Source organism: Anas platyrhynchos, chromosome 1 (assembly GCF_047663525.1).
Source record: "Anas platyrhynchos isolate ZD024472 breed Pekin duck chromosome 1, IASCAAS_PekinDuck_T2T, whole genome shotgun sequence".
Classification (NCBI taxonomy): Eukaryota; Metazoa; Chordata; class Aves; order Anseriformes; family Anatidae; genus Anas; species Anas platyrhynchos.
This window is the reverse complement of record NC_092587.1, coordinates 93,630,666-93,656,059: the sequence shown is the minus strand read 5'-3', so window position 1 is coordinate 93,656,059 and position 25,394 is coordinate 93,630,666. Positions and strand designations below refer to the sequence as shown.

Here is a 25,394-nt window from a genome sequence, read left to right as displayed (position 1 = left end):
AAGATCTCACTTCTCGCTTTTTAGCTGCTACTAACAAACACAGACAGCCCAGAGCAGGCACCACAAAAGGCTTGAATATGACCCCAAGAAATCTTGCTAACGGCAATAAAGCTCTATTTCTATAGCATGTCCTACTGAGGGTTGCTCCTACCACTGCAGTTTGAGTCCACTTGAAGAAACCCCTCCCTTTCCACTAGAGACATACCCCTGCAGAGAACCTCACCAAAGACACTCAGGCAGGTCCGTCCCGATATGGAGCCATAAGGAAAGACGTTGAAGAGGCAAATGTAACACCCAGTATCATCCAGGCTCGCAGACCAGAAAGTGATGCTTGTGTCATTGAGTACCAGACTTGTGAAATTCATCCGGTCTTGGTAGGGATCATGGATCTTAAATCCTAGCATGGTGCTGTACGTAGCTATATTAGTGTGTTTTTTTTCAGAGTCCTTCTGCCAGGTCACTTGCAGAACATCACCGGGCTCTGTCAGGGTACACCTGAGAGTTGCAGCGTTGCCCTCATTCACCTTCACGTGTTCAGTGTGAGTAATCACTGCAGCAACATGAAACAGTTTGTAAAATGGGCAAATATCACACTTATTTAGAAGCCTGACACTATTCTGAACCCTGGCATACTCACGGACTTAACAATTCAACCAACTAAGCACTATTTCTATGTTCTTCCCCCACCAAGGATTCTCCTGAATCGTCCTACAAATCAATGGCGTTCTGCTGATTCATATCGGCTGAGTATCTGGCTTCTTCTAAACTATTTACAAGAAAAAGACATCCTATGTCTGTACCCAGACTTCCACCTCAGTTTTATTATATCATCTTGTGGTTTCCCATTCTTAGCAGAGATGTAGACAATTTTGCTTCCTAAAAGATAGAGGAAGATTGAACACAGGGGAAGTGCATGCAAAAACATTCTTAGAGTACTGAAGGGCAAAACAGGTTAAAGAAAATGTCTGGACTATATAGCTTCAGAGTTTGTGGTGCATTTGAGAGGGATGGAGAGAAAAAGATAGATTTGTTCCAGATAAGAAGTTGTGAACTCCAGCAAACAAAAGTGTCCAGTGTCACAGATACAGGATGTTGCATGTCCTCCCCATCTCCAAATGCTGCTCCAGGAGATCTGGTGTCACATCTGCCAGCCCCAGCTATCTAATATATGTCAAATGGCACCAGCAATCTGAATTTCACCAATTTTTGCCCCTTAGTATGACTGGTGAAGGCTTGGGAATCAGAAATCATCTCACCGGCCATTTGTAAGCAGATTTAAGGAAATTGAACTTACCATTTGGCTCTCCAAGCACAACACAAAGTAGACTCAGAAACAGGGCTTGGAAAGTCATTTTGGAAGGGAGCATCTGCTTCACCTGAAGGAAGATGAGAAGAGATGCATGGTTTAATAACAGATCATCTTCTGGTTATATCGTGACTCCAAAGTGTGAACGTTAATGATTGTTTTCCCATTTAAGTAAAACAAACTGATCTGGGTAGGTGACAAGTAGTACAATTACACAACAGAGATACAGCTGAGGTCAAGGTGTGAACGTTGCATGATGAAAGCTAGAAAGGCATTAACTTTCTGGATTGTTCTTCAAATAATAATGTTCATTAAACATTTACATGGAGAATTGCAAACTGCAGTTTATTATTTCATAGAGCTTGTGGATCTGGTTTTGCTGAATGGATGAACTGGTGCACATGAAACAAAGGGTTATTACACTCTTTATTAGACATGCTTTTGAAAGCCTAGCACTTTCAGCTCAGAGACCCACAGAGACATGAGCAGATATAAGCTTTTACAAAATTGCACTTTGATAGCAGAAAGATCTACACAAACACTAGTGGAAGAAGGTGAACAGAAAAAAAGAGCCAGCATCTGCCTTCAGACATTCCCGGCAATGATTTTCCTCCACATTCACACACAGCCTGCATTGTGTGCCCAGTGGCTTCCACCAGGAGCATAACATTGGTGTACAGCACAGCTCACGAGATCAAGGGATAAATTGAAAACATCTCAACACAAAAAAGCATGAATTGGGGAACCTTTGGGGCATACATGCCTAATACATACAAACATTTCCAGTGAGGCAAAGGGGGCAAAACTGAGATTGCATTGCTGCTTTCAACTTACTTCATCACTTAATATTATCACAATGCCACCAAATTGTTGAGCTGCCTGGAATTGTAGCTGCTGTCATATTTAAGTGGAAACATTATTTCATCAAATAATAGTAATAACAATATTTGTAACACATATCATGTACACCTTCTTGCCTATGACTATAAAACTAGCTGATGCTTTCTGGGAGCATCTTCTACCAAGAACACAAGCAAACCCCTACTTCTGTAAAATTTTCACAACGTGGAAAAAGCCAGAAAACAGAAACTGTAAAGCATTTTCTGTTACCATCTGCCTTAAAAAAAAAAAGAAAAAAAAAAAAAAAGCTAATGAATTAATAAGTGAATGAGGAGAGAAAATTCTGTTTAATAAACAACTTCCCAACAAACTCACACATACAACATGTACGCTTTCTAGCCTGTCTTTACATTTCAGGCTCACTGTGCTAAAGTAACTCTTGGTACAACTCCACAGACACCAAGTGTGAATACAGACGAAAATCTCGTGCATAAAATCAAGATCTCAGCAACAAGCTCAATGCATCAGCAATAAGCTCAATGAATAACAAATTGATCGTGGCTCTGCCGTGTTCAGACAGCATTCCTAAAAACATGCAAAAAGTAGGAGCAAGCACAGCAAGCCAGAGGAAAGTTTTACGTTACAAAAGTACTTATAGACCACAGAAAGAAGTGCTACACCCCCTTGAAAGCATACCTTTCATAGCAATCATGTCTTGTTGCATTTATTTCCCATGGTAAGACCATAACCTGGTAGGACTGTAACACCATTGCTCCCATCCAGCGTAGCTACAAGATCTCCTTGCCACGAGCAAACAGTAGGTCGTGGAGCTACTCTGATCACCCAAAAAAGTCCCATGGGGTCCCAGGCCCACTTTAGTCTCCTGGTGGGAAGGGTGTAAGGTAATAGGGCAACCCTTTGCCGCACCCTGCTCTCCACCGCGGCACCCCAGAGGTCTCCCGAGCCCCAGCGCCGCGCTGCCCCCCGCCGTCCTGCCTCCAACCCCGGCCTCGGCGGAGGCTGAGCCCCCAACCCTCAGCCAGCAGGACCCGGGCACGACCCGATCCTCCCCCCAACGAAAGCCCAGGGTACTCACGCTCCGCGCCCTCGGGCGCCGACGGTGTCCGCGACAAAGAGTCAGCGGTCGCGACACTCGCAGAGCCCCGCTGCAGAACGAGAAAGAGCAGTGCGGGGCGGCGCCCCCACCAAAACGCCCGTAACAGGGGCGGGCAGCGCCCTCTGGACCTACCAGGGGCTCGCCCCCTGCTTCCCAATCCTCTGGGGCCGCTGCTGGCTGTGACGGGAGCAAGCTGGACAAACAGCGGAACAGCGCCAAACAACGAGCATTAGGTAATAATATCCGTTAACATTAATATAAATAGCATTAATTATTAATTTAATATTTATCGTTATTATGATTGCATTAAAGGCAAGGAAATGCTAAAAGTAGAATCCAACAGCAGGGACACAACGGATCAATAATAATTTGTAAGAACGGCCAAGAGCAGTGATGTTCTCCATCCAGATATTAGGAAATCAGCATTAAAAAAAAATAAAAAAAACCCTGCCCACCAAAATATCTTGACGGAGATGCCCATGGAGTGGTTAGGAGCCCACATAAAATGGAAAGTACTTTTTTAAGACAGATATGTATGGTCAGGCACTGGCTCTTCCAGCTGGACACAACTGTTCTTGGAGACAGCAACTCCACCACCATGCTTGATCCAGAGGAGCCCTTCCTCTGACAACTAACAAACCAAAGCCCAAACTCTGTCACTGTCTTTTTTGATTATCTTCTTCCATCTCCTAAGACCAATGAGTAGGTCTTGAGTTCATCAGATTTCTGTCCACCAGTCTTCCCTTTTTTGTTTTGGGTCGAGAATGGGTGCCCTCCAAAGTAAGTCTGGTCTCCAGCAGCTATTCTACTGTCCTACTGCTTGTTGCTTGAGACTGATGTACCTATAATCCTCAGCCATGTTTTCCTTTTTTTTTTGAGGAAAAAAAAATATATCTCCTGTATTTACCTGCCTTCATAGATGTTGAGGGGATTTCTGAGGGAACTTTAGAGACCTGCAGACTATACAGCTTAAAATAAGTTTATCAAGAAGTGCTCTGTGCCATCAAAGCAACAAAAGCAGGGAAGTCCCAGGGACATCTTCCTGCACTTAGTTCATGATAATAAAGGGGACATTCAAGGGACTTGAATGGTATTTTTTTTATTAGCTTACCCAGTAACCCCTGTCTTCTGAGGTGGAAAGGTTCTATATTTATCTAAATTTTCCCTCAATAGGCTGGGGGAACTGAGAGAAGAAAGAAGGACACAATGAAAGGGTCTTATTCTTTGGAAAAGAGGGAGGAAGCCAGAACTGAGCAAAGAGAGGATAGTTCTGAAGTAATAAGTGAAGACTGGAGGTAACCTCCGGACAGAGGCAAACAGAAAGTACTCCAGGCAGACCAGAATTTTCAGAAAATAAAAACTTTTTATATTCGTTATAGAAGTAAAAGGCACAAAAGTCCCTTTCAGCCCCATTCTCCACCCCCATTTCAATTGCTTCTTTTATCAAGCTCCCAGCTCAGCTCAACAATTTCTGCCCAATTCCACAGAGTTCTTTGTACATGGTGGTGGCTGGGCTGACACTGACTGTCTGGTATGCCAAAGCCTTTGAATTCAGTGTGAACAAAAGTGAGTAGAAAGCTCTTGTCTCACATTCTGGAGAGTTCTTTGTGCCCCTCCTTTTATTTTTTTCACCTGCAATGCTACCTGTGTGCTAGTGAAAGAGGAAATCTGAAATCCCTTCTGTCACGAATGTGTTCTATTCTTTAGTCTTCCCTTTGCCTTCTGGGCAGGTGCTCTCTGCTGTGAATGCATTTAATGGTTCTTCTTGTGATTTCTGGACTAATGATCTCTTCTAAGCAGAACCATTTGGGCCAGTAATCAGTGAAACTTTTACAGGCTGGAAGAAAAGGATGGGATACAGCTGATGCACATTGCTGGTATTTAACAGGAGGGGAAATTAGTGAGTTAGAGTAAGACTGGAGGCAGTGCCAAAGACGTCAGTAAATGACAAGAGCACTAAATTTTGTGGGACATATCAGCTGCTGGGGACCTGCATCAAGACCGTGAGACCCTGCTGACTGAATGCCCCTCTTGGTCTACTCATATCCGTTAAGATAACCCCCTTCATCATCAGATCCAAATAACACTATTAAAAGTCACAAATGCTCAGACACTTACACATGGAGGTCCTGCCTGGTTTGGAGCACCTGCTGCCTACCATCATGTCCCAAGTTGCCATGTCCCCCACAAGACCCTCTCTGTTCTCCAGCAACAGAGCTAGGAGGGCACCTTTCCTAAGTGGCTCCCTGAGCACCTGCGCCAAGAAGTTGTCATCTAGGTGCTTTATGAACCTCCTGGACTTGTTTGTGTCAGTCATGTGGTAATGCCAGTTGACGTCTAGCAAATTCAAGTCCTCCATAAGGACAAGGGCAGTTGATCTCGAGGCATCTCTTAGTTCTGCAAAGAATAATTCATCGGTGTTGTATAGACTCCCATGACAACATCCCCTTTATTTGTTTGTCCCTTAAGATGGGCTTTCATCTACATCGTTGTTTTGACCGTCATGTTCTAGAGCTTCATACCACTTATATAAGGGTAGTTGGAAAGGTGAGGTGGGCTGGGAGAGGGCTCACCTACCATCCCAAGCAAAAACCTGTTTCCATTCCCCCCTTGGCGTAGGTCCCCTCCTACTGCCTGGTGGGATGGGGGAACCTTTGTCTTTTGTGCAGGGGCTGCCTGATGGGATAGGGGAACCTTTGTTTCTTGTGTCTGTTTCTTGTGCTCCTGAGTCTGTCTCAGGGTGGGTAGAGTATGCTTCCACCAGTCAGTTTTCCTCTCTGACTCCCTGATGCTCCTCAGCCTACTCACGTCCACCCAAAGCTCTGCCACCAGGCTGAGCACAACCTGGGCACACCTCCCACCACTGCTGCTGTCGGACACTGACAGAAGACTCGGGCACACCCTGCAGCCCGAGGCCTGGATGGCTGCGTGTTTCCCTGAGACCTCTGTCTGGGTAGCAACATCACTAGCTGTGGCTGGAGAGGCTGCAAGCGATGTGCTGGCCATGGCTTTCTGAGCAGGTTACAAGCACCAGAGGGAAAGACCATTGGAAAGGAGCAGTGAGGCGCCCTCTGTGCTTGCCCTGACTGATGCGCTGTGCCTTGTTTGCCCCTCTAAGTTGCTCACACTCCCTAGGGGAGGACAAGTGACTTCTTAAAATTTTAAAAGAGGACTTAATGTCAGAGTACTCTCCTTCAGGAAAAGCAAAGCTGAAGCTACCCATTGTAACTTACATGCATGTGGCACAACAGATTCCAAGGAAGCTGAAGCAGCACATCTTTCACCGCACAGGGAATTTTCTGCCCTTTAAACACCGAACTAGACTCGGCTAAAACATCACTCAATATTCTGCTAAAGCTCCCCTGACTGAGAAGGCTACAGAAAAATCCAGCTCCCTCATGAAACAGTTGATGCCTGACAACCTCTTGGCAGAATTTGGCAGAGGGATTTTGGCACCCTAGATGCCTTTACAGTTCCTACCAAAATGCCTGCTGTTACCACTTCTACTTGTGGCTCCACGCTTGCCCTAGCAAACCTTCTTTTAACCATCACAGCCCAAACTGATGGTTGTAGAAACATTTCCCCCATTCCTTCCCTGGGTAAACACTCGTCTTGCCTGGTCCTTTGCAAGATCTCCAGGAGCACAAGGCAGGACTGAAAACAAGTTCCTGCTCCATTGCCTTCCGTACCTCTCCTTCCAGTGACCATGGTCAGAGTGTCTGCAGGACAACTCCTGTAAAGCCATTTCGTGGTGTGATTCCTGCATCCTTTTGGAAGCAGTAGCTGCACTTGCTTAATATAACACTTTCTTAATATCTGTGATTTTGATGAATAACAAGAAGGCTATTCGACATTCCAAACAGAAAAGAAAATCAGCACCCACGAGTTACTGGTTGACTGCCAGAGCCACAGGCCTATTCAGGTCTCTCCCACTAGAGGGTACTCTGCCATTACAGAAGAACCCGCTCTGCTTTGAGGCTGTGCAAGCTGTTTGCAGAGTCTGCAAATCCATGGGAGAGTCGCTTCTAACACCCCGCATGACGGTACAGAGAGCTATGGGGGAAGCTTTCCTGCTCGAGTCCTTAACCATACTACTTTTTCCCAAATACCTACTATCTTGGTATGCTCCCACAGGTCTTGCTGTACCCACAGCACAGATCCTTCTGCCTGATCACTCATGGAACGGCAGAGGTAAAGAGGCAGCAACGTGTTGCTCAGGATGGTAACTTCATAGGCTTCCACACCTGTACCTTCTACACCTGTAACTTCTTTCACTTAAAAAGTGAGAACAAAGTAAAGAGTTCAGATACAGAGAAAAAAAAAAAAAACAAAAAACAACAGTGTCAGGAGGGGCATCACAGGGTAGCTCTCACTGGAGGGAACCTGAGAGGTCACCTCCTGCAAGACCCTGCACAAAACAGAGCCAGGTAGATCAGGCTGCTCCAGGTCTTGTCTGGGTGAGTTTGGGCTGTCTCCAGGAATGGGGCCTCCTCAGCCTTTCTGGGCACCCACTCCAGCATCTGTCCTTCTGCTTGGTAAGGAAAAAGACATTTATTATACCTTATACATTTATACACTTATTATAAATTATACATGTATTATGTGGAACTTCTTGTTCCTGTTGCTTCTAGCCTGCCACCAAGCACCTCTGAGAGGAGGTCAGTGCCATCTTGTCCACAGCCCCTGGGTTCAGCCAGCACGCCCCTGGCTTCCAGACCATACCCCTGCTCACCAGCTCTTCCAGCTCCATGCTTGCTGGCACTCACCTACTTTTACACCTGTACTCGCTCCACAGGCTGCGCCATGGACACACGGGTGCTGACCCTGCTCCCTTGTCTTGGTTTCAGTTAGAACAGAATTAATTTTCTTCCTAGTGGAAGAAAGCTGGTGGAATGCTGTGTTTTGGCTTAGGATGAGAAGAGTGCTGATAACACCCGGATGTTTTAATTGTTGCAGAGCAGTGCTTATACCAAGCCAAGGACATCTCAGCCTTTTGCTCTGTCCTGCCAACGGGCAGGCTGGGGGTGCAGTAAGAGCTGGGAGGGGACAGACCCAGGACAGGTGACCCAAACTAGCCAAAGGGGTATTCCATACCATCTGACGTCATGCTAAACAATATATAGGGGTGGCTAGCTGGGGGGAGGGGGCCGGACTGCTCGGGTTTAGGCTGGGCATTGGTCAGCAGGTGGTGAGCAATTGCATTGTGCATCACTTGTTTGTACATACTATTATTACTTACCTATTATCACCATTGTATTATTATTATTATTATTATTATTATTATTATTATTATTATTATTATTATTATTATTATTACTACTACTACTATTATTATTACTATTATTATTATTTTATTATTATTTTCCTGTCTTATTAAACTGTCTTTATCTCAACTCACAGGCTTCACTTTCCATTTCTCTCCCCCGTCCCAGAGAGGGAGGGGGGAGGGTGAGCGAACGGCTGTGTGGTGTTTAGCTGCCGGCCGGGTTAAACCATGACATCCCTCCTGATGGCTGATTTTAATTCCTTGGGTATCTCCAGTCCCTGGCACCATGGTCCTTGTCCAACTGCTGGCACCAGACCCCCATACACACAAGCACACCAAATAAAGAGCCCCTCACCCAGGAAAAGAACTAGAAAAGCATTTAATAAGAAAAAAGGACAGACAGTGCTGTTCAGGCACAGAACGTGGCCAGATAAGTGGCCTTGATAAGTGTGTTTACACATTTTACCTCCATTTTCCCATGTTTTTCCTCCCCAAATCCCCCATCCCTCTCTTTTCGACCCTCAGTTCCTCCCACCTAAATATCTCATATACAACCTGTACAGACCCCAAATGCTTTTCCCCTGCACCCCATTGCATGTCCCATACACCTGAAGGCAGTGACCCCTCGGTCCCAAAGGTGCTCCAGTGGTGGCTTATCTTGATGGCTTGTTCAGCCTGGAGAAGAGGAGGCTCAGGGGCGACCTGATTGCTCTTTACAGATACCTTAAAGGAGGCTGTAGTGAGGTGGGGGTTGGCCTGTTCTCCCACGTGCCTGGTGACAGGACGAGGGGGAATGGGCTTAAGTTGCACCAGGGGAGTTTTAGGTTAGATGTTAGGAAGAACTTCTTTACCGAAAGAGTTGTTAGACACTGGAACAGGCTGCCCAGGGAGGTGGTGGAGTCACCATCCCTGCAAGTCTTTAAAAGACGTTTAGATGTAGAGCTTAGGGATATGGTTTAGTGGGGACTGTTAGTGTTAGGTCAGAGGTTGGACTTGATGATCTTGAGGTCTCTTCCAACCTAGAAATTCTGTGATTCTGTGATGAGTTTCATGCCTGGACACTGGGGCTGAGAGTCCCCTGGGGGCAGACTTGGAAGGGCCCATGCAGACTGTCCTTTCCCCTGCATCCTCATCTTGGGTTCCACAATTGCCCGCAGGCCTCATTGTGTCTCTGGGCTTGTGGAGATGGGGCTTTGATGGGCTGATGGCTCTCCGGTGCTGGGCTGGGAAGCAGCAGTGTCAGGGCCTGATTCGGGCTCCCCATCTGCTGTTGCTTCTCTGTGCTCAGCCATGGGCATGCAGCCCAGCTCCTTATCGCACATCTCAGCAAATTCCCTCTGACACATGTCCGGGCTCTCTGCTTCCTCTGTAAATGAGAGGCTGGACCTTGGGGTCTCTTCCAGGTTTCTCTTTTCATGTGGTAGCCTTCTGCGAAGCTGAGATCCTGGTGTCAGTACCTATAAAAGAGCCAGCACAGCTGTGTGGCCATGATCAAGCAGACCAGAAAACAGAGGGCTCCTGTTCAGAGCACAGGACTAGCAAGAGCTTGGATGGAGGACAGCTGTAGGAGGTCAAAGGAGAGCAGCTGGCGGGAGTGACTAGCAGCTGTGGTAAGCTGCTGGTTGTGTCTGTGTATGCCACCAGCCCTCCAGCACACCTTCACGCCTGTGCAGCCAGCAGGGCAGGACAAACATTTCTAGGAAAAAGTCTACGTGAGGCTGTCAGCTACAGAGCCCAAACTCTGCAGTGCTGTGTCACCTTTCTCCAGAAGGGACATCCCACCCACCCTTCAGGGCATTTCCAGTACTTCTTCTCTGCCTTTCCACTTAACTGTAGCTTAACTTTCCTCCTTCAAGCTCCAGGCATTCCCCAGCATTGCCAGGGCTTAGCTGGGGCACATGTGCTGTCACCTAGCCAGTGCAAGAGTTTTGGCACGTTCATGGTGAGCATTGTCCAAGATTTCAAAAGGACTTGAGGGATTACTGGAAGTCTTGGGCTTTGGCATTACCTCATTTTGGTAAGCAGTGTGCTGGTCCTTTGGTGTGCACAGGTTTGCAGCTTCCTCACTTACATCCTGCTTTAAACCTTTCTCCCTTGCAGGTGTGCTGGGTGCTCTGGGTTTCTGCATACTGGTAAAACAAACAAACAAAAACATGAACTCATCATATAGTGCTCAGGAACCTCCTAATATTTAGAGTGAATCTTGCTATTTTAAAACTAGTGCTACTGTCCTGATAAGTTTCCAGTGCAGGCATATGTAAACACCAACAGGAAACAGAAAGGAAAATTGCAGTGTGAACACAGGCAAGCCATGTCATTTACAAGAAAGCAAAAATCACTCTTACTTTTTCCTCTTTCTGTAGATTAGCCTGATGATGAAAAGTATCAATACTGTGGAGATCACACTTATGAAAGCCACCACAATGGCTATGCTCTTCCGTTTACCTACAAAGAGACAGAGAACATGGAAGGGTATCAATATGTTCCTCAGTTCCTTTTCCAGAGGTTGGGACTGAACTGAAACATTAACCGTTTTATTTTTAAATAAATACCAGAAATATCACATTTCCCTGGTAGCAGGGGAACCAAACCCCAGCATTCCTACTCCTGACTTGTTTGTGTGTTTCTGCTTCTGTACAAAGAAGTTTTATCATGAGGGAAGTCTCCCACCTTTCTTGAGGGATGTAAGACCTTTTATCTAAGAGATTGCTCCCCAGCATTCGACAGCCAGGGGCCAGCTCTGCTAGTACTCTCCAGCTGCGGATGCTGCTGGAGATCATCAGCTCTGAACTGGTGATAATGTACAAATAGACACATTCAGAGATATATGCATATACATGCAACATACCTACATGAACATTATATATATACACACGTGTACACACACACACCCCACACAGCCACTTAAGTATTGTAGGAAGAAGCCTTCTGGATGTTTTCAAATCAAGAAGTCTTCATCCCACATAAGTCTGCACTCCCAGGAAAGATCTCTACTGAGACCTACGTAAGACAAACTGCACTCCCACAATTGCACATACCAATGACTGTCTGGATGCCAGCCAGACAATTTGTAATTGCACAGACCACGATTGTGCTTTCTTTGCCATGAGGCTGGCTACTGATACCGCTTTCCAAAGTACCCCTTACTACAAGCTTCACTCCTCCATGCAAACACAGACTATTTTTACCTTTTTTTCCTTTTAATGTCTTCACTTTCCTTCCCTGTGGGTGGTCAAGGAGGCAAGCCAAATTGTGGAGGTGGCTAGCAGAGAAGGTGCATCTGTTTGCCACTGTTACTGTTCCATTTGGATTTTGGATGTAGTGTATCTCAGGGGACTCATAGAGGTCTTTGTCAATCAGCCAGGTGATATTGGGAGCAGGCTTTCCTGTTGCTGAGCAGACTGCAGTGAGAAGATCCTTGGTGGCCGGGTAGGACTCAAATTCCACTGTTAGCTCAGAAATTGCTGAGAGCAAAGAGAGGAGATAGTTACTACACCCCGTGGTCAAAGCTGGGTAAGTGAGCTCTCTGAACTTGGGTTCTCACCCAAATGCACCCCCAGCTTATTTACCTTCACCACCTCTAAGGAAAGACATGGTGATTCTGGAGAATATCCACTGAGCAGATGCTGCTGCATGGAAAGGCTCCATATGATGGAAAGGATAACACATCAGGCCTGCAGCACAGGTCTGATGAAGTCAGGAGACATGTAAGTGAAAATAATTGGAAAACTTACTCTGAATATTGAGGCATGTATCTTTACTGTAAGAACCATCAGGGAACGCATTGAAGATGCATCTGTAGCAGGATTCATCCTCAAAAGTGAGATTTTGTAGTGTGATGGCTGAGGCTTTCAGGGCTGCTGTAGTGAAACGTGCCTTCTTCTGAAATGACCCTATCAGCCGCAGCCCATAGGTTTTACTGTAGGTGGCTACGTTCTGGAAAGAAGACCCATTTCTCTTCTGCCAAGTGACTTGCAAGACATCCAGGGAGAGTGAGAAGTTGCAATAGATATTAGCCTCTCCACCGAGGGCTGCTGCAATAAAGCTCTCAGACTTCACTGCTTCCTTCACACCTAGGAACAAAGCAGGCCTCAAGATCAGAGGGAGAGAGGAAAAAATCCCAACAATTCACTTGGGAAAACATGTAATCCCCTGAAGTCCCCATCCAGTCTCAGCCTTCCCATCTCACAGAGCACTGGAACAGGAAACGACACCATGAATCCACGGGGGATGTTTGGATACCTGTGGACTCCCTGATATTGCATGTGGTTGTCACTTCGTTAGCCTGCATAATGCATTTCCCAGCCACGAGGCAGTGCTGTGGTGGGGAGAAAGGAGGCAAAGGATCATACTGATGGTGCGATACACCAGTGAATGACTGCAGCACAGGTGCTGCCATGCATTTGGATTTCCTCATTCATGCAGAGGCAAGGTGTCTTAGCACAGCAAATCAAGACTTGGGTCATTTGCCTGATTCACATGCGTGGTCCCCACATGGGGCCCTGGAAATGCAGTGCTGCCACCCTCACTGAGGTTGGGAGCTGGGACAGGATCAGAGGGGCTCTCCAGCAGCCCCACAGGTGCCTTTCTGCCCCACTGATTGGCAACGTGCCTCCTCCCTTAGCCACCTGCCTGCCCGCACCCCACCACTGCCAAAATGATCCCTCCTTTGACCTGGATAGCTCTAGGCTGTCCTGGAAAGTCCCAGAAAAACTGTTCCCACTCTGGAGAGCATCCCCCTGCTCCTCACACTGGCATCTACAGAGACATGGGGGGCAGACCAGGGCACCCCACCACCAGAAGACCCGCCTGTACAACAGAAGAGTTGTTCTGCCTGTCCCAACAGAAACATGAGAGAGACACAGAAACACAAATGGGAAATACAAGCCTCCTCCTGCTAAGGAGCTCAGTCTGACACAGTGTCTGAGACTCTGGATGTGCCCAGAGAGGCTGGTCATGCTCCAGAAAGCCTCCTTGGGGAAAGAGCATTCCTACTCACCACTGGCAGCCTCCTCCAGCCGGCAGCCCCTGCAAAGCAGCAGCAGGCAGATCCCAGCCCAGTAGCCCCAGGGCAAAAGCATGGTGGGGCTGCACATGGGCTGAGAACTTGCCACTTCTCCCACCTCTGTCAGCAAGAGGCTGGCACACACACAGGGAAGAAAGTGAAAGATTTCGCGCTGTTTTTCAAAGCTCCGCTGGGGGAACCAATCCACAAACAGCGCAGCAAACATCTTCCGTCGTTGTCATTTCCTCCTCCTGCTGCTGCTGGTCAATCATTAATGCCTGCGAGCAATGTCTACAATGTGCTGGCATTGTGATGCAGCTGCACGGCTTTGTTCCCCAGACTGCAAGGGTTATCAGGCTTGGAAATAATCAACACCCCCTTAAAGAAAGAAGAGCAGGAACACTTACTGTTGTTGATGGAAGGAAGACAAGAGCACTCAATATGAGTGATCAGCAAGCTTCATTTTATTGCCCGAATAGCCTAACTTTTATAGTGAACTTAACAGGGGCGGACAGTGTTTCACACAAGATTATTGGTCAAAAGCACTCAAACAACTACAAGAAAACAACCCCCTTGTGATTAGCAGTCACATAGACCTTGTCCTTGAAGTCAGCTACTGGTAACACTATTTTTCTGAATTCCTCAGTTGGGCGATGTGGGAACACTGTCATGAGAACTTCTCATAGTTGCCCTGGTAGCTTGGTTTGCTCAGCTACAGCAAGCCATGGGATTTTTGCTGTTTCAAGAAATCCCTCAACAATTCCCCCCCCTTTTTTTTTTTTTGAGCAATCCATGCCCAATATAACATTTTTGCAAGTAACCCTTTAACCACATTTATCACAATACCACATGCAATGATGATTGACATCACAGCAAACAGAATCCTTAATCCCTCTTTGACTAATCCCAGTAACCATCTATGCATTGTTTCAAACAAATCAGTGAACCATTGCAAGGATTGATACCATATTGAATCTTTCTCATGTGCTCTTTCAGGAAAGTAATGGATTTGTGAATTGACTCATTATGATCAAAAAGTTTTAAACAGTACATTCCCTTAAATTTCTCCAAGTGGCTACTTCAAACAATGACTCCGTACTTGTGAAACATGATTTTGCTTGACCGACCGCAACTAGCCCTGCTAGTTGCTTACAATTGACTCCCCATTTTTCTAAAAAGCCTTGTAATAAATCTAGGGCTACTTTGTCCTTCATTTTCCTATGATTTTTTGCTGGCACTAATTTCCTATGATTTCAGCCTGCACTATGGCAATAAGCGCGCTCTCACTAACACAGTACACAGCACACTCGCACCCACACAGCACAATTGCACACCCAGAGGCCTCTGGCACATCTCAATCTCAATCATACCACAATCTCATTCACAAGAATATAATTTAGAATGATAAGCAAACAAACAAGTATTGTCTCTCTTTGTGTTCCTTGTGAAGTGACTTGCAACACTTTGTTTTAAAACCTTACCCTTACACAAATACTTCCAACACAAAATACCTGGACCTTTAAGAATAACACATACAATTATTAACATTCCAGTTAGTATCCCTTTTGCATTGCAAGGTAAACCTTTTATAAAAAGAATGCCAGAGAGAAGCAGCACAGCCGCCGCTGCTTCCATGGTTCCGTCAGACAGGCTGCAGGGTCCTGATGTCCGTCCCTCTGCTCTGTGCCGACTCGCCACATGCTGAGGGTCGGCTGCCGTTGTCCACTGACGCCTCTGGTCTCCCGTAGCAACTCGATCTCGGATGTCCCGCATCGCACCGCAATTACTTCAATTTCCCGCGATTGCTTCAACTTCCCGCGTCTCTCCGCGATTCCCTTTTCCGCATCTCTCCATGATTCCTTTTTCCGCGTCCCTCCGTGATTCCGTTTTGCACTCTATACCCTGCGTGCTCTGCTTTTCTAAAAAGCACTTGAGCAAATCATACGCCGCTTGTCTCTCCATACCTTTATTTACATCAGTGCTGTTGCAGCCTTTGCAAGACCTTGGCAACGCGTGGCCGGCGGGACCCTCTATAGGTGCTCCCGGGTGCGGGGATTCAGTGTTTTCGTCCCCTTCACCTCCTGAGCTGCGTTGCAGGACTGGTTCCCGTATTCCGTCGATCCGTGGCTCGCAGGTTCACCGCCAGCAGTGTCCCTGTTCGGGGCGCCATTTGTTGTCGACGGAAGGAAGACAAGAGCACTCAATATGAGTGATCAGCAAGCTTCATTTTACTGCCCGAATAGCCTAACTTTTATAATGAACTTAACAGGGGTGGACAGTGTTTCACACAAGACTATTGGTCAAAAGCACTCAGAAAAACAACTACAAGAAAACAAGCCCACCTGCAAGAAAACAACCCCCTTGTGATTAGCAGTCACATAGACCTTGTCCTTGAAGCCAGCTACGGGTAACAATGTTTTTCTGAATTCCTCAATTGGGCGATGTGGGAACACTGTCATGGGAACGTCTCATAGTTGCCTTGGTAGCTTGGTTTGCTCAGCTACAGCAAGCCATGGGATTTTTGCTGTTTCAAGAAATGCCTCAACAACTTACTCTTCCTCACAGACCCGTTAGAGATCCATGGGAGAGTCACTTCTAACACCCCGCATGACGGTACAGAGAGCTATGGGGGAAGCTTTCCTGCTCGAGTCCTTAACCATACTACTTTTTCCCAAATACCTACTATCTTGGTATGCTCCCACAGGTCTTGCTGTACCCACAGCACAGATCCTTCTGCCTGATCACTCATGGAACGGCAGAGGTAAAGAGGCAGCAACTGTTGCTCAGGCACAGTTGCTTCATAGGCTTCCACACCTGTACCTTCTACACCTGTAACTTCTTTCACTTAAAAAGTGAGAACAAAGTAAAGAGTTCAGATACAGATTAAAAAAAAAAAAAAAAAAACAACAGTGTCAGGAGGGGCATCACAGGGTAGCTCTCACTGGAGGGAACCTGAGGGGTCACCTCCTGCAAGACCCTGCACAAAACAGAGCCAGGTAGATCAGGCTGCTCCAGGTCTTGTCTGGGTGAGTTTGGGCTGTCTGCAGGGATGGGGCCTCCTCAGCCTTTCTGGGCACCCACTCCAGCATCTGTCCTTCTGCTTGGTAAGGAAAAAGACATTTATTATACCTTATACATTTATACACTTATTATAAATTATACATGTATTATGTGGAACTTCTTGTTCCTGTTGCTTCTAGCCTGCCACCAAGCACCTCTGAGAGGAGGTCAGTGCCATCTTGTCCACAGCCCCTGGGTTCAGCCAGCACGCCCCTGGCTTCCAGACCATGCCCCTGCTCTCCAGCTCTTCCAGCTCCATGCTTGCTGGCACTCACCTACTTTTACACCTGTACTCGCTCCACAGGCTGCGCCATGGACACACGGGTGCTGACCCTGCTCCCTCCTGGTGGCTGTTTTTAATTCCTCGGGTATCTCCAGTCCCTGGCACCATGGTCCTTGTCCAACTGCTGGCACCAGACCCCCATACACACAAGCACACCAAATAAAGAGCCCCTCACCCAGGAAAAGAACTAGAAAAGCATTTAATAAGAAAAAAGGACAGACAGTGCTGTTCAGGCACAGAACGTGGCCAGATAAGTGGCCTTGATAAGTGTGTTTACACATTTTACCTCCATTTTCCCATGTTTTTCCTCCCCAAATCCCCCCATCCCTCTCTTTTCGACCCTCAGTTCCTCCCACCTAAATATCTCATATACAACCTGTACAGACCCCAAATGCTTTTCCCCTGCACCCCATTGCATGTCCCATACCCCTGAAGGCAGTGACCTCTCGGTCCCAAAGGTGCTCCAGTGGTGGCTCATCTTAATGGCTTGTTCAGCCTGGAGAAGAGGAGGCTCAGGGGCGACCTTATTGCTCTTTACAGATACCTTAAAGGAGGCTGTGGTAAGGTGGGGGTTGGCCTGTTCTCCCACGTGCCTGGTGACAGGATGAGGGAGAATGGGCTTAAGATGTGCCAGGGGAGTTTTAGGTTAGATGTTAGGAAGAGCTTCTTTACCGAAAGGATTGTTAGACACTGGAACAGGCTGCCCAGGGAAGTGGTGGAGTCACCATCCCTGGAGGTCTTTAAAAGACGTTTAGATGTAGAGCTTAGGGATATGGTTTAGTGGGGACTGTTAGTGTTAGGTCAGAGGTTGGACTCGATGATCTTGAGGTCTCTTCCAACCTAGAAATTCTGTGATTCTGTGATGGGTTGCATGCCTGGACACTGGGGCTGAGAGTCCCCTGGGGGCAGACCTGGAAGGGCCCATGCAGATTGTCCTTTCCCCTGCATCCTCAGCTTGGGTTCCACAATTGCCCGCAGGCCTCATTGTGTCTCCGGGCTTGTGGAGATGGGGCTTTGGTGGGCTGATGGCTCTCCGGTGCTGGGCTGGGAAGCAGCAGTGTCAGGGCCTGATTCGGGCTCCCCATCTGCTGTTGCTTCTCTGTGCTCAGCCATGGGCATGCAGCCCAGCTCCTTATTGCACGTCTCAGCAAATTCCCTCTGACGCATGTCCGGGCTCTCTGCTTCCTCTGTAACTGAGAGGCTGGACCTTGGGATCTCTTCCAGGTTTCTCTTTTCGTGTTGTGGCCTTCTGCGAAGCCGAGATCCTGGTGTCAGTACCTATAAAAGAGCCAGCACAGCTGTGTGGCCATGATCAAGCAGACCAGAAAACAGAGGGCTCCTGTTCAGAGCACAGGACTAGCAAGAGCTTGGATGGAGGACAGCTGTAGGAGGTCAAAGGAGAGCAGCTGGCGGGAGTGACTAGCAGCTGTGGTAAGCTGCTGGTTGTGTCTGTGTATGCCACCAGCCCTCCAGCACACCTTCACGCCTGTGCAGCCAGCAGGGCAGGACAAACATTTCTAGGAAAAAGCCTACGTGAGGCTGTCAGCTACAGAGCCCAAACTCTGCAGTGCTGTGTCACCTTTCTCCAGAAGGGACATCCCACCCACCCTTCAGGGCATTTCCAGTACTTCTTCTCTGCCTTTCCACTTAACTGTAGCTTAACTTTCCTCCTTCAAGCTCCAGGCATTCCCCAGCATTGCTAGGGCTTAGCTGGGGCACATGTGCTGTCACCTAGCCAGTGCAAGAGTTTTGGCACATTTGTGGTGAGCATTGTCCAAGATTTCAGAAGGACTTGAGGGATTCCTGGAAGTCTTGGGCTTTGGCATTACCTCATTTTGGTAAGCAGTGCGATGGTCCTTTGGTGTGCGCAGGTTTGCAATTTCCTCACTTACATCCTGCTCTAAACCTTTCTCCCTTGCAGGATTGCTGGGTGCTCTGGGTCTCTTCAGACTGGTAAAACAAACAAACAAAAACATTAACTCATCATATAGTGCTCAGGAAGCTCCTAATATTTAGAGTGAATCTTGCTATTTTAAAACTAGTGCTACTGTCCTGATAAGTTTCCAGTGCAGGCATATGTAAACACCAACAGGAAACAGAAAGGAAAATTGCAATGTGAACACAGGCAAGCCATGTCATTTACAAGAAAGCAAAAATCACTCTTACTTTTTCCTCTTTCTGTAGATTAGCCTGATGATGAAAAGTATCAATACTGTGAAGATCACACCTATGAAAGGCACCGCAATGGCTATGCTCTTCTGTTTACCTACAAACAGACAGAGAACACGGAAGGGTATCAATATGTTCCTCAGTTCCTTTTCCAGAGGTTGGGACTGAACTGAAACATTAACCATTTTATTTTTCAATAAATACCAGAAATATCACATTTCCCTGGTAGCAGGGGAACCAAACCCCAGCATTCCTACTCCTGACTTGTTTCTGTGTTTCTACTTCTGTATCACATAATAACAGAATTACTAGGTTGGAAGAGACCTCAAGATCATCGAGTCCAACCTATGACCTAACGCTAACAGTCCCCACTAAACCATATCCCTAAGCTCTACATCTAAACGTCTTTTAAAGACTTGCAGGGATGGTGACTCCACCACTTCCCTGGGCAGCCTGTTCCAATGCCTAACAACCCTTTCGGTAAAGAAGTTCTTCCTAAGATCCAAAAAAGAAGCTTTGTGTACAAAGAATTTTTATCATGAGGGAAGTCTCCCACCTTTCTTGAGGGATGTAAGACCTTTTATCTAAGAGATTGCTCCCCAGCATTCGACAGCCAGGGGCCAGCTCTGCTAGTACTCTCCAGCTGCGGATGCTGCTGGAGATCATCAGCTCTGAACTGGTGATAATGTACAAATAGAAACATTCAGAGATATATGTATATACATGCAACATACCTACATGAACATTATATATATACACACGTGTACACACACACACCCCACGCAGCCACTTAAGTATTGTAGGAAGAAGCCTTCTGGATGTTTTCAAATCAAGAAGTCTTCATCCCACATAAGTCTGCACTCCCAGGAAAGATCTCTACTGAGACCTACGTAAGACAAACTGCACTCCCACAATTGCACGTACCAATGACTGTCTGGATGCCAGCCAGACAATTTGCAATTGCACAGACCACGATTGTGCTTTCTTTGCCATGAGGCTGGCTACTGATACCGCTTTCCAAAGTACCCCTTACTACAAGCTTCACTCCTCCATGCAAACACAGACTATTTTTACCTTTTTTTCCTTTTAATGTCTTCACTTTCCTTCCCTGTGGGTGGTCAAGGAGGCAAGCCAAATTGTGGAGGTTGCTAGCATAGAAGGTGCATCTGTTTGCCACTGTTACTGTTCCATTTGGATTTTGGATGTAGTGTATCTCATGGGGCTCATAGAGGTCTTCGTCAATCAGCCAGGTGATATTGGGAGCAGGCTTTCCTGTTGCTGAGCAGACTGCAGTGAGAAGATCCTTGGTGGCCGGGTAGGACTCAAATTCCACTGTTAGCTCAGAAATTGCTGAGAGCAAAGAGAGGAGATAGTTACTACACCCCGTGGTCAAAGCTGGGTAAGTGAGCTCTCTGAACTTGGGTTCTCACCCAAATGCACCCCCAGCTTATTTACCTTCACCACCTCTAAGGAAAGACATGGTGATTCTGGAGAATATCCACTGAGCAGATGCTGCTGCATGGAAAGGCTCCATATGATGGAAAGGATAACACATCAGGCCTGCAGCACAGGTCTGATGAAGTCAGGAGACATGTAAGTGAAAATAATTGGAAAACTTACTCTGAATATTGAGGCATGTATCTTTACTGTAAGAGCCATCAGGGAACGCATTGAAAATGCATCTGTAGCAGGATTCATCCTCAAAAGTGAGATTTTGTAGTGTGATGGCTGAGGCTTTCAGGGCTGCTGTAGTGAAACGTGCCTTCTTGTGAAATGACTCTATCAGCCGCAGCCCATAGGTTTTACTGTAGGTGGCTACGTTCTGGAAAGAAGACCCATTTCTCTTCTGCCAAGTGACTTGCAAGACATCCAGGGAGAGTGAGAAGTTGCAATAGATATTAGCCTCTCCACCGAGGGCTGCTGCAATAAAGCTCTCAGACTTCACTGCTTCCTTCACACCTAGGAACAAAGCAGGCCTCAAGATCAGAGGGAGAGAGGAAAAAATCCCAACAATTCACTTGGGAAAACATGTAATCCCCTGAAGTCCCCATCCAGTCTCAGCCTTCCCATCTCACAGAGCACTGGAACAGGAAACGACACCATGAATCCACGGGGGATGTTTGGATACCTGTGGACTCCCTGATATTGAATGTGGTTGTCTCTTCGTTAGCTTGCATAATGCATTTCCCAGCCACGAGGCAGTGCTGTGGTGGGGAGAAAGGAGGCAAAGGATCATACTGATGGTGCGATACACCAGTGAAGGACTGCAGCACAGGTGCTGCCATGCATTTGGATTTCCTCATTCATGCAGAGGCAAGGTGTCTTAGCACAGCAAATCAAGACTTGGGTCATTTGCCTGATTCACATGCGTGGTCCCCACATGGGGCCCTGGAAATGCAGTGCTACCACCCTCACTGAGGTTGGGAGCTGGGACAGGATCAGAGGGGCTCTCCAGCAGCCCCACAGGTGCCTTTCTGCCCCACTGATTGGCAACGTGCCTCCTCCGTTAACCACCTGCCTGCCCGCACCCCACCACTGCCAAAATGATCCCTCTTTGACCTGGATAGCTCTAGGCTGTCCTGGAAAGTCCCAGAAAAACTGTTCCTACTCTGGGGAGCATCCCCCTGCTCCTCACACTGGCATCTACGGAGACATGGGGGGCAGACCAGGGCACCCCACCACCAGAAGACCCGCCTGTACAACAGAAGAGTTGTTCTGCCTGTCCCAACAGAAACACGAGAGAGACACAGAGACACAAATGGGAAATACAAGCCTCCTCCTGCTAAGGAGCTCAGTCTGACACAGTGTCTGAGACTCTGGATGTGCCCAGAGAGGCTGGTCATGCTCCAGAAAGCCTCCATGGGGAAAGAGCATCCCTACTCACCACTGGCAGCCTCCTCCAGCCGGCAGCCCCTGCAAAGCAGCAGCAGGCAGATCCCAGCCCAGTAGCCCCAGGGCAAAAGCATGGTGGGGCTGCGCATGGGCTGAGAACTTGCCACTTCTCTCACCTCTGTCGGCAAGAGGCTGGCACACACACAGGGAAGAAAGTGAAAGATTTCGCGCTGTTTTTCAAAGCTCCGCTGGGGGAACCAATCCACAAACAGCGCAGCAAACATCTTCCGTCGTTGTCATTTCCTCCTCCTGCTGCTGCTGGTCAATCATTAATGCCTGCGAGCAATGTCTACAATGTGCTGGCATTGTGATGCAGCTGCACGGCTTTGTTCCCCAGACTGCAAGGGTTATCAGGCTTGGAAATAATCAACACCCCCTAAAAGAAAAAAGAGCAGGAACACTTACTCTTCCTCACTGACCCGTTAGAGCCACCCTGGTGAGCTCAGATATGGGTGCACCATAGGACTTGCAGCTTGCCAGGTGTAACTGCAAGCTGTTCCCAATCCATGCGGGTGGCTGATGGCCAGCAGGAAGGGCAGCTCTGGGTGCCAATCCCAGGCAAACCAGGACATATCACCCTGCTCCCCCTCACCCAGTGCAAGGGACTCACCAGCAAGCACAAGAGACGCTCCTCCACCGAAAGGAGCAAAGAGACACCCACAGGTCCCATTGCTTCACTCCAGCCTGCAACAAGCCAAGACCACAAGCTGGATCATGAAAGGAGTCTGCAGAGGGCAAGTATGCCTTAAGACCCCCACCCTCCCCAGGCGTGTCTGTGTCTAAAGCAGCTCCAGAAACCAAAAGCCAGCAGTGTAACAGGGATCCTGCACTGAGGGGTCTGGTGCCCAGGGGTTACACTGCAAAACCACACAGCAAAGCTCTTAGCCATGTGGTAATCCAGTGGTGAGATGAAGCATGGCATGAAGTTTCTGGTTGTATCTACAGAAGGAAAGCCTCTGCACTCTATACAACTCTTCTAGTGTTTTCTGTGTTAAAAGGAGATGGATATTTCACAAGAAAAGATGTTTATATTTTGTACAGGTCTTAGGCTGTGTACTCCCTCAAGCTTCACAGAAATTTCAGGTGTTCCCTCCCTCAAAGCTAAGAAGATTACAACAGCACCTGTCTACAAACATCTTGGACAAGAGTTCAGTGCTTCTTTCACACACATCTTTATATAAGCAAAGACGAAAGCTGTGAAGACATGAGAAAGCCTTCCAAAGTATGCGTGATTTCTGGTATACTATGAGTGGAAACAAAAATATCACAGAATCACAGAATTTCTAGGTTGGAAGAGACCTCAAGATCATCGAGTCCAACCTCTAACCTAACACTAACAGTCCCCACTAAACCATATCCCTAAGCTCTACATCTAAACGTCTTTTGAAGACTTCCAGGGATGGTGACTCCACCACCTCCCTGGGCAGCCCATTCCAATGTCTAACAACCCTTTCAGTAAAGAAGCTCTTCCTAACATCTAACCTAAAACTCCCCTGGCGCAACTTTAGCCCATTCCCCCTCGTCCTGTCACCAGGCACGTGGGAGAACAGGCCAACCCCCACCTCACTACAGCCTCCTTTAAGGTATCTGTAGAGAGCGATAAGGTCGCCCCTGAGCCTCCTCTTCTCCAGGCTGAACAAGCCCAGCTCCCTCAGCCGCTCCTCGTAGGACTTGTTCTCCAGGCCCCTCACCAGCTTCGTCGCCCTTCTTTGGACCCGCTCAAGCACCTCGATGTCCTTCTTGTAGCGAGGGGCCCAAAACTGAACACAGTACTCGAGGTGCGGCCTCACCAGAGCCGAGTACAGGGGGACGATCACCTCCCTAGCCCTGCTGGTCACGCTGTTTCTGATACAAGCCAGGATGCTGTTGGCCTTCTTGGCCACCTGAGCACACTGCTGGCTCATATTCAGCCGACTGTCCGCCATCACTCCCAGGTCCTTCTCTGCCTGGCAGCTCTCCAACCACTCATCTCCCAGCCTGTAGCTCTGCTTGGGGTTATTGCGCCCCAGGTGCAGGACCCAGCACTTGGCCTTGTTAAACTTCATGCAGTTGACCTCAGCCCATCGGTGTAGCCTATCCAGATCCTCCTGCAGAGCCTTCATACCCTCGAGCAGATCGACACACGCACCTAACTTGGTGTCATCTGCAAACTTACTGAGGGTACACTCAATGCCCTCGTCCAGATCATTGATGAAGATGTTGAAGAGGACCGGCCCCAGCACCGAGCCCTGGGGGACGCCACTAGTGACTGGCCTCCAACTGGACTTGACTCCATTTACCACGACTCTTTGGGCCCGTCTATCCAGCCAGTTTTTAACCCAACGAAGCGTGCGCCAGTCCAAGCCAAGAGCAGCCAGTTTCTTGAGGAGAATGCTGTGGGAGACGGTGTCAAAAGCCTTGCTGAAGTCAAGGTAGACCACATCCACAGCCTTTCCCTCGTCCACCCAGCGCGTCACTTTGTCATAGAAGGAGATCAGGTTCGTCAAGCAGGATCTGCCTTCCATAAACCCATGCTGACTGGGCCTGATCGCCTGCTTGCCCTTCAAGTGCCGCATGATGACTCCCAAGAGGATCTGCTCCATGAGCTTCCCTGGCACTGAGGTCAAACTGACAGGCCTGTAGTTCCCTGGGTCAGCCCTCCGGCCCTTCTTGTAGATGGGCGTCACATTCGCTAGCCGCCAGTCAGCTGGGACCTCACCCGATAGCCAGGACTGCTGATAAATGATGGATAGTGGTTTGGCCAGCACCTCTGCCAGTTCTCTCAGTACCCTTGGGTGGATCCCATCCGGCCCCATCGACTTGTGCACATCCAAGTGCCGTAGCAGGTCACCAACCAGTTCTTTGTGGATGGTGAGGGTCACATCCTGCTCCCCATCCCCTTCCACCAGCTCAGGGTACTGGGTATCCAGAGAACAACCGGTATTGCCGCTAAAGACTGAGGCAAAGAAGGCATTGAGTACCTCCACCTTTTCCTCATCTCTTGTAACTAAGTTTCCCCCCGAATCCAGTAAAGGATGGAGATTCTCCTTTGTCCTCCTTTTTGTGTTGATGTATTTATAAAAGCGTTTTTTGTTATCTTTAATGGCAGTAGCCAGATTGAGCTCCAGATGAGCTTTGGCCTTCCTAATTTTGTCCCTGCACAGCCTCGCTACATCCTTATAGTCCTCCCTAGTGGCCTGTCCACTTTTCCAAAGATTATAAACCCTCTTTTTTCTCCTAAGAAAACCCTCTTTTTTCTCCTATGCCTGACTTATCTGTCTGGTTTGATAGTCTCATTATGAAAGAGAAAACCTGCTCAATTACTGCAACTCTCTAATTTCAGCTGATTTGCAATGGTCAGTGCCGAAAACTGAGCAAACAATAGGCTATATTTTCTCCCAAGTATGAGTTCATCACAAAACTCACTGATGTGGCATTTAGTAGCTGAATCATTCCTCAGCACCATACAATAGAGAA

General features: G+C 47.8%; 3 protein-coding genes across 21 annotated transcripts in view; all 3 read right to left on the bottom strand.

The window, feature by feature from the left end:
• Positions 1-3,455, bottom strand: part of LOC101789532 (OX-2 membrane glycoprotein) — a 49,956-nt gene extending 46,501 nt beyond the window's left edge. For 16 of the 19 annotated variants that reach the window (XM_072024775.1, XM_072024765.1, XM_072024752.1 and 13 more), the window contains exons 1-3: positions 3,243-3,455; positions 1,295-1,376; positions 224-550 (exon numbers count right to left, since the gene is read on the bottom strand). In XM_072024775.1, coding sequence (XP_071880876.1) covers positions 224-550; positions 1,295-1,367 — 400 coding nt within the window. In that variant the 5' untranslated portion in view covers positions 1,368-1,376; positions 3,243-3,455. Of the gene's footprint in view, positions 1-223; positions 551-1,294; positions 1,377-2,842; positions 3,066-3,242 lie in introns of those variants that run through there. The other 3 variants (XM_013097796.5, XM_005017788.6, XM_072024745.1) reach the window with 3 other exon arrangements.
• Positions 3,456-8,891: 5,436 nt separating this feature from the next.
• LOC101800605 (uncharacterized) lies at positions 8,892-13,760 on the bottom strand. Its single transcript, XM_038184531.2, has 6 exons — positions 13,529-13,760; positions 12,264-12,602; positions 11,718-11,993; positions 10,875-10,974; positions 10,538-10,658; positions 8,892-9,986 (listed from the first exon to the last, which is right to left on the bottom strand). Exons 1-6 carry the CDS (start codon positions 13,758-13,760, stop codon positions 9,690-9,692), a joined length of 1,365 nt encoding a protein of 454 aa, XP_038040459.2. The 3' UTR covers positions 8,892-9,689.
• Positions 13,761-17,061: 3,301 nt separating this feature from the next.
• On the bottom strand, positions 17,062-22,136 carry LOC113842374 (nectin-4-like). Its single transcript, XM_072024647.1, has 6 exons — positions 21,931-22,136; positions 20,667-21,005; positions 20,121-20,396; positions 19,044-19,143; positions 18,707-18,827; positions 17,062-18,155 (listed from the first exon to the last, which is right to left on the bottom strand). The coding sequence occupies exons 1-6, from the start codon at positions 22,025-22,027 to the stop codon at positions 17,859-17,861; spliced, it is 1,230 nt and encodes a 409-aa protein (XP_071880748.1). The 5' UTR covers positions 22,028-22,136; the 3' UTR covers positions 17,062-17,858.
• Positions 22,137-25,394: the final 3,258 nt, after the last annotated feature.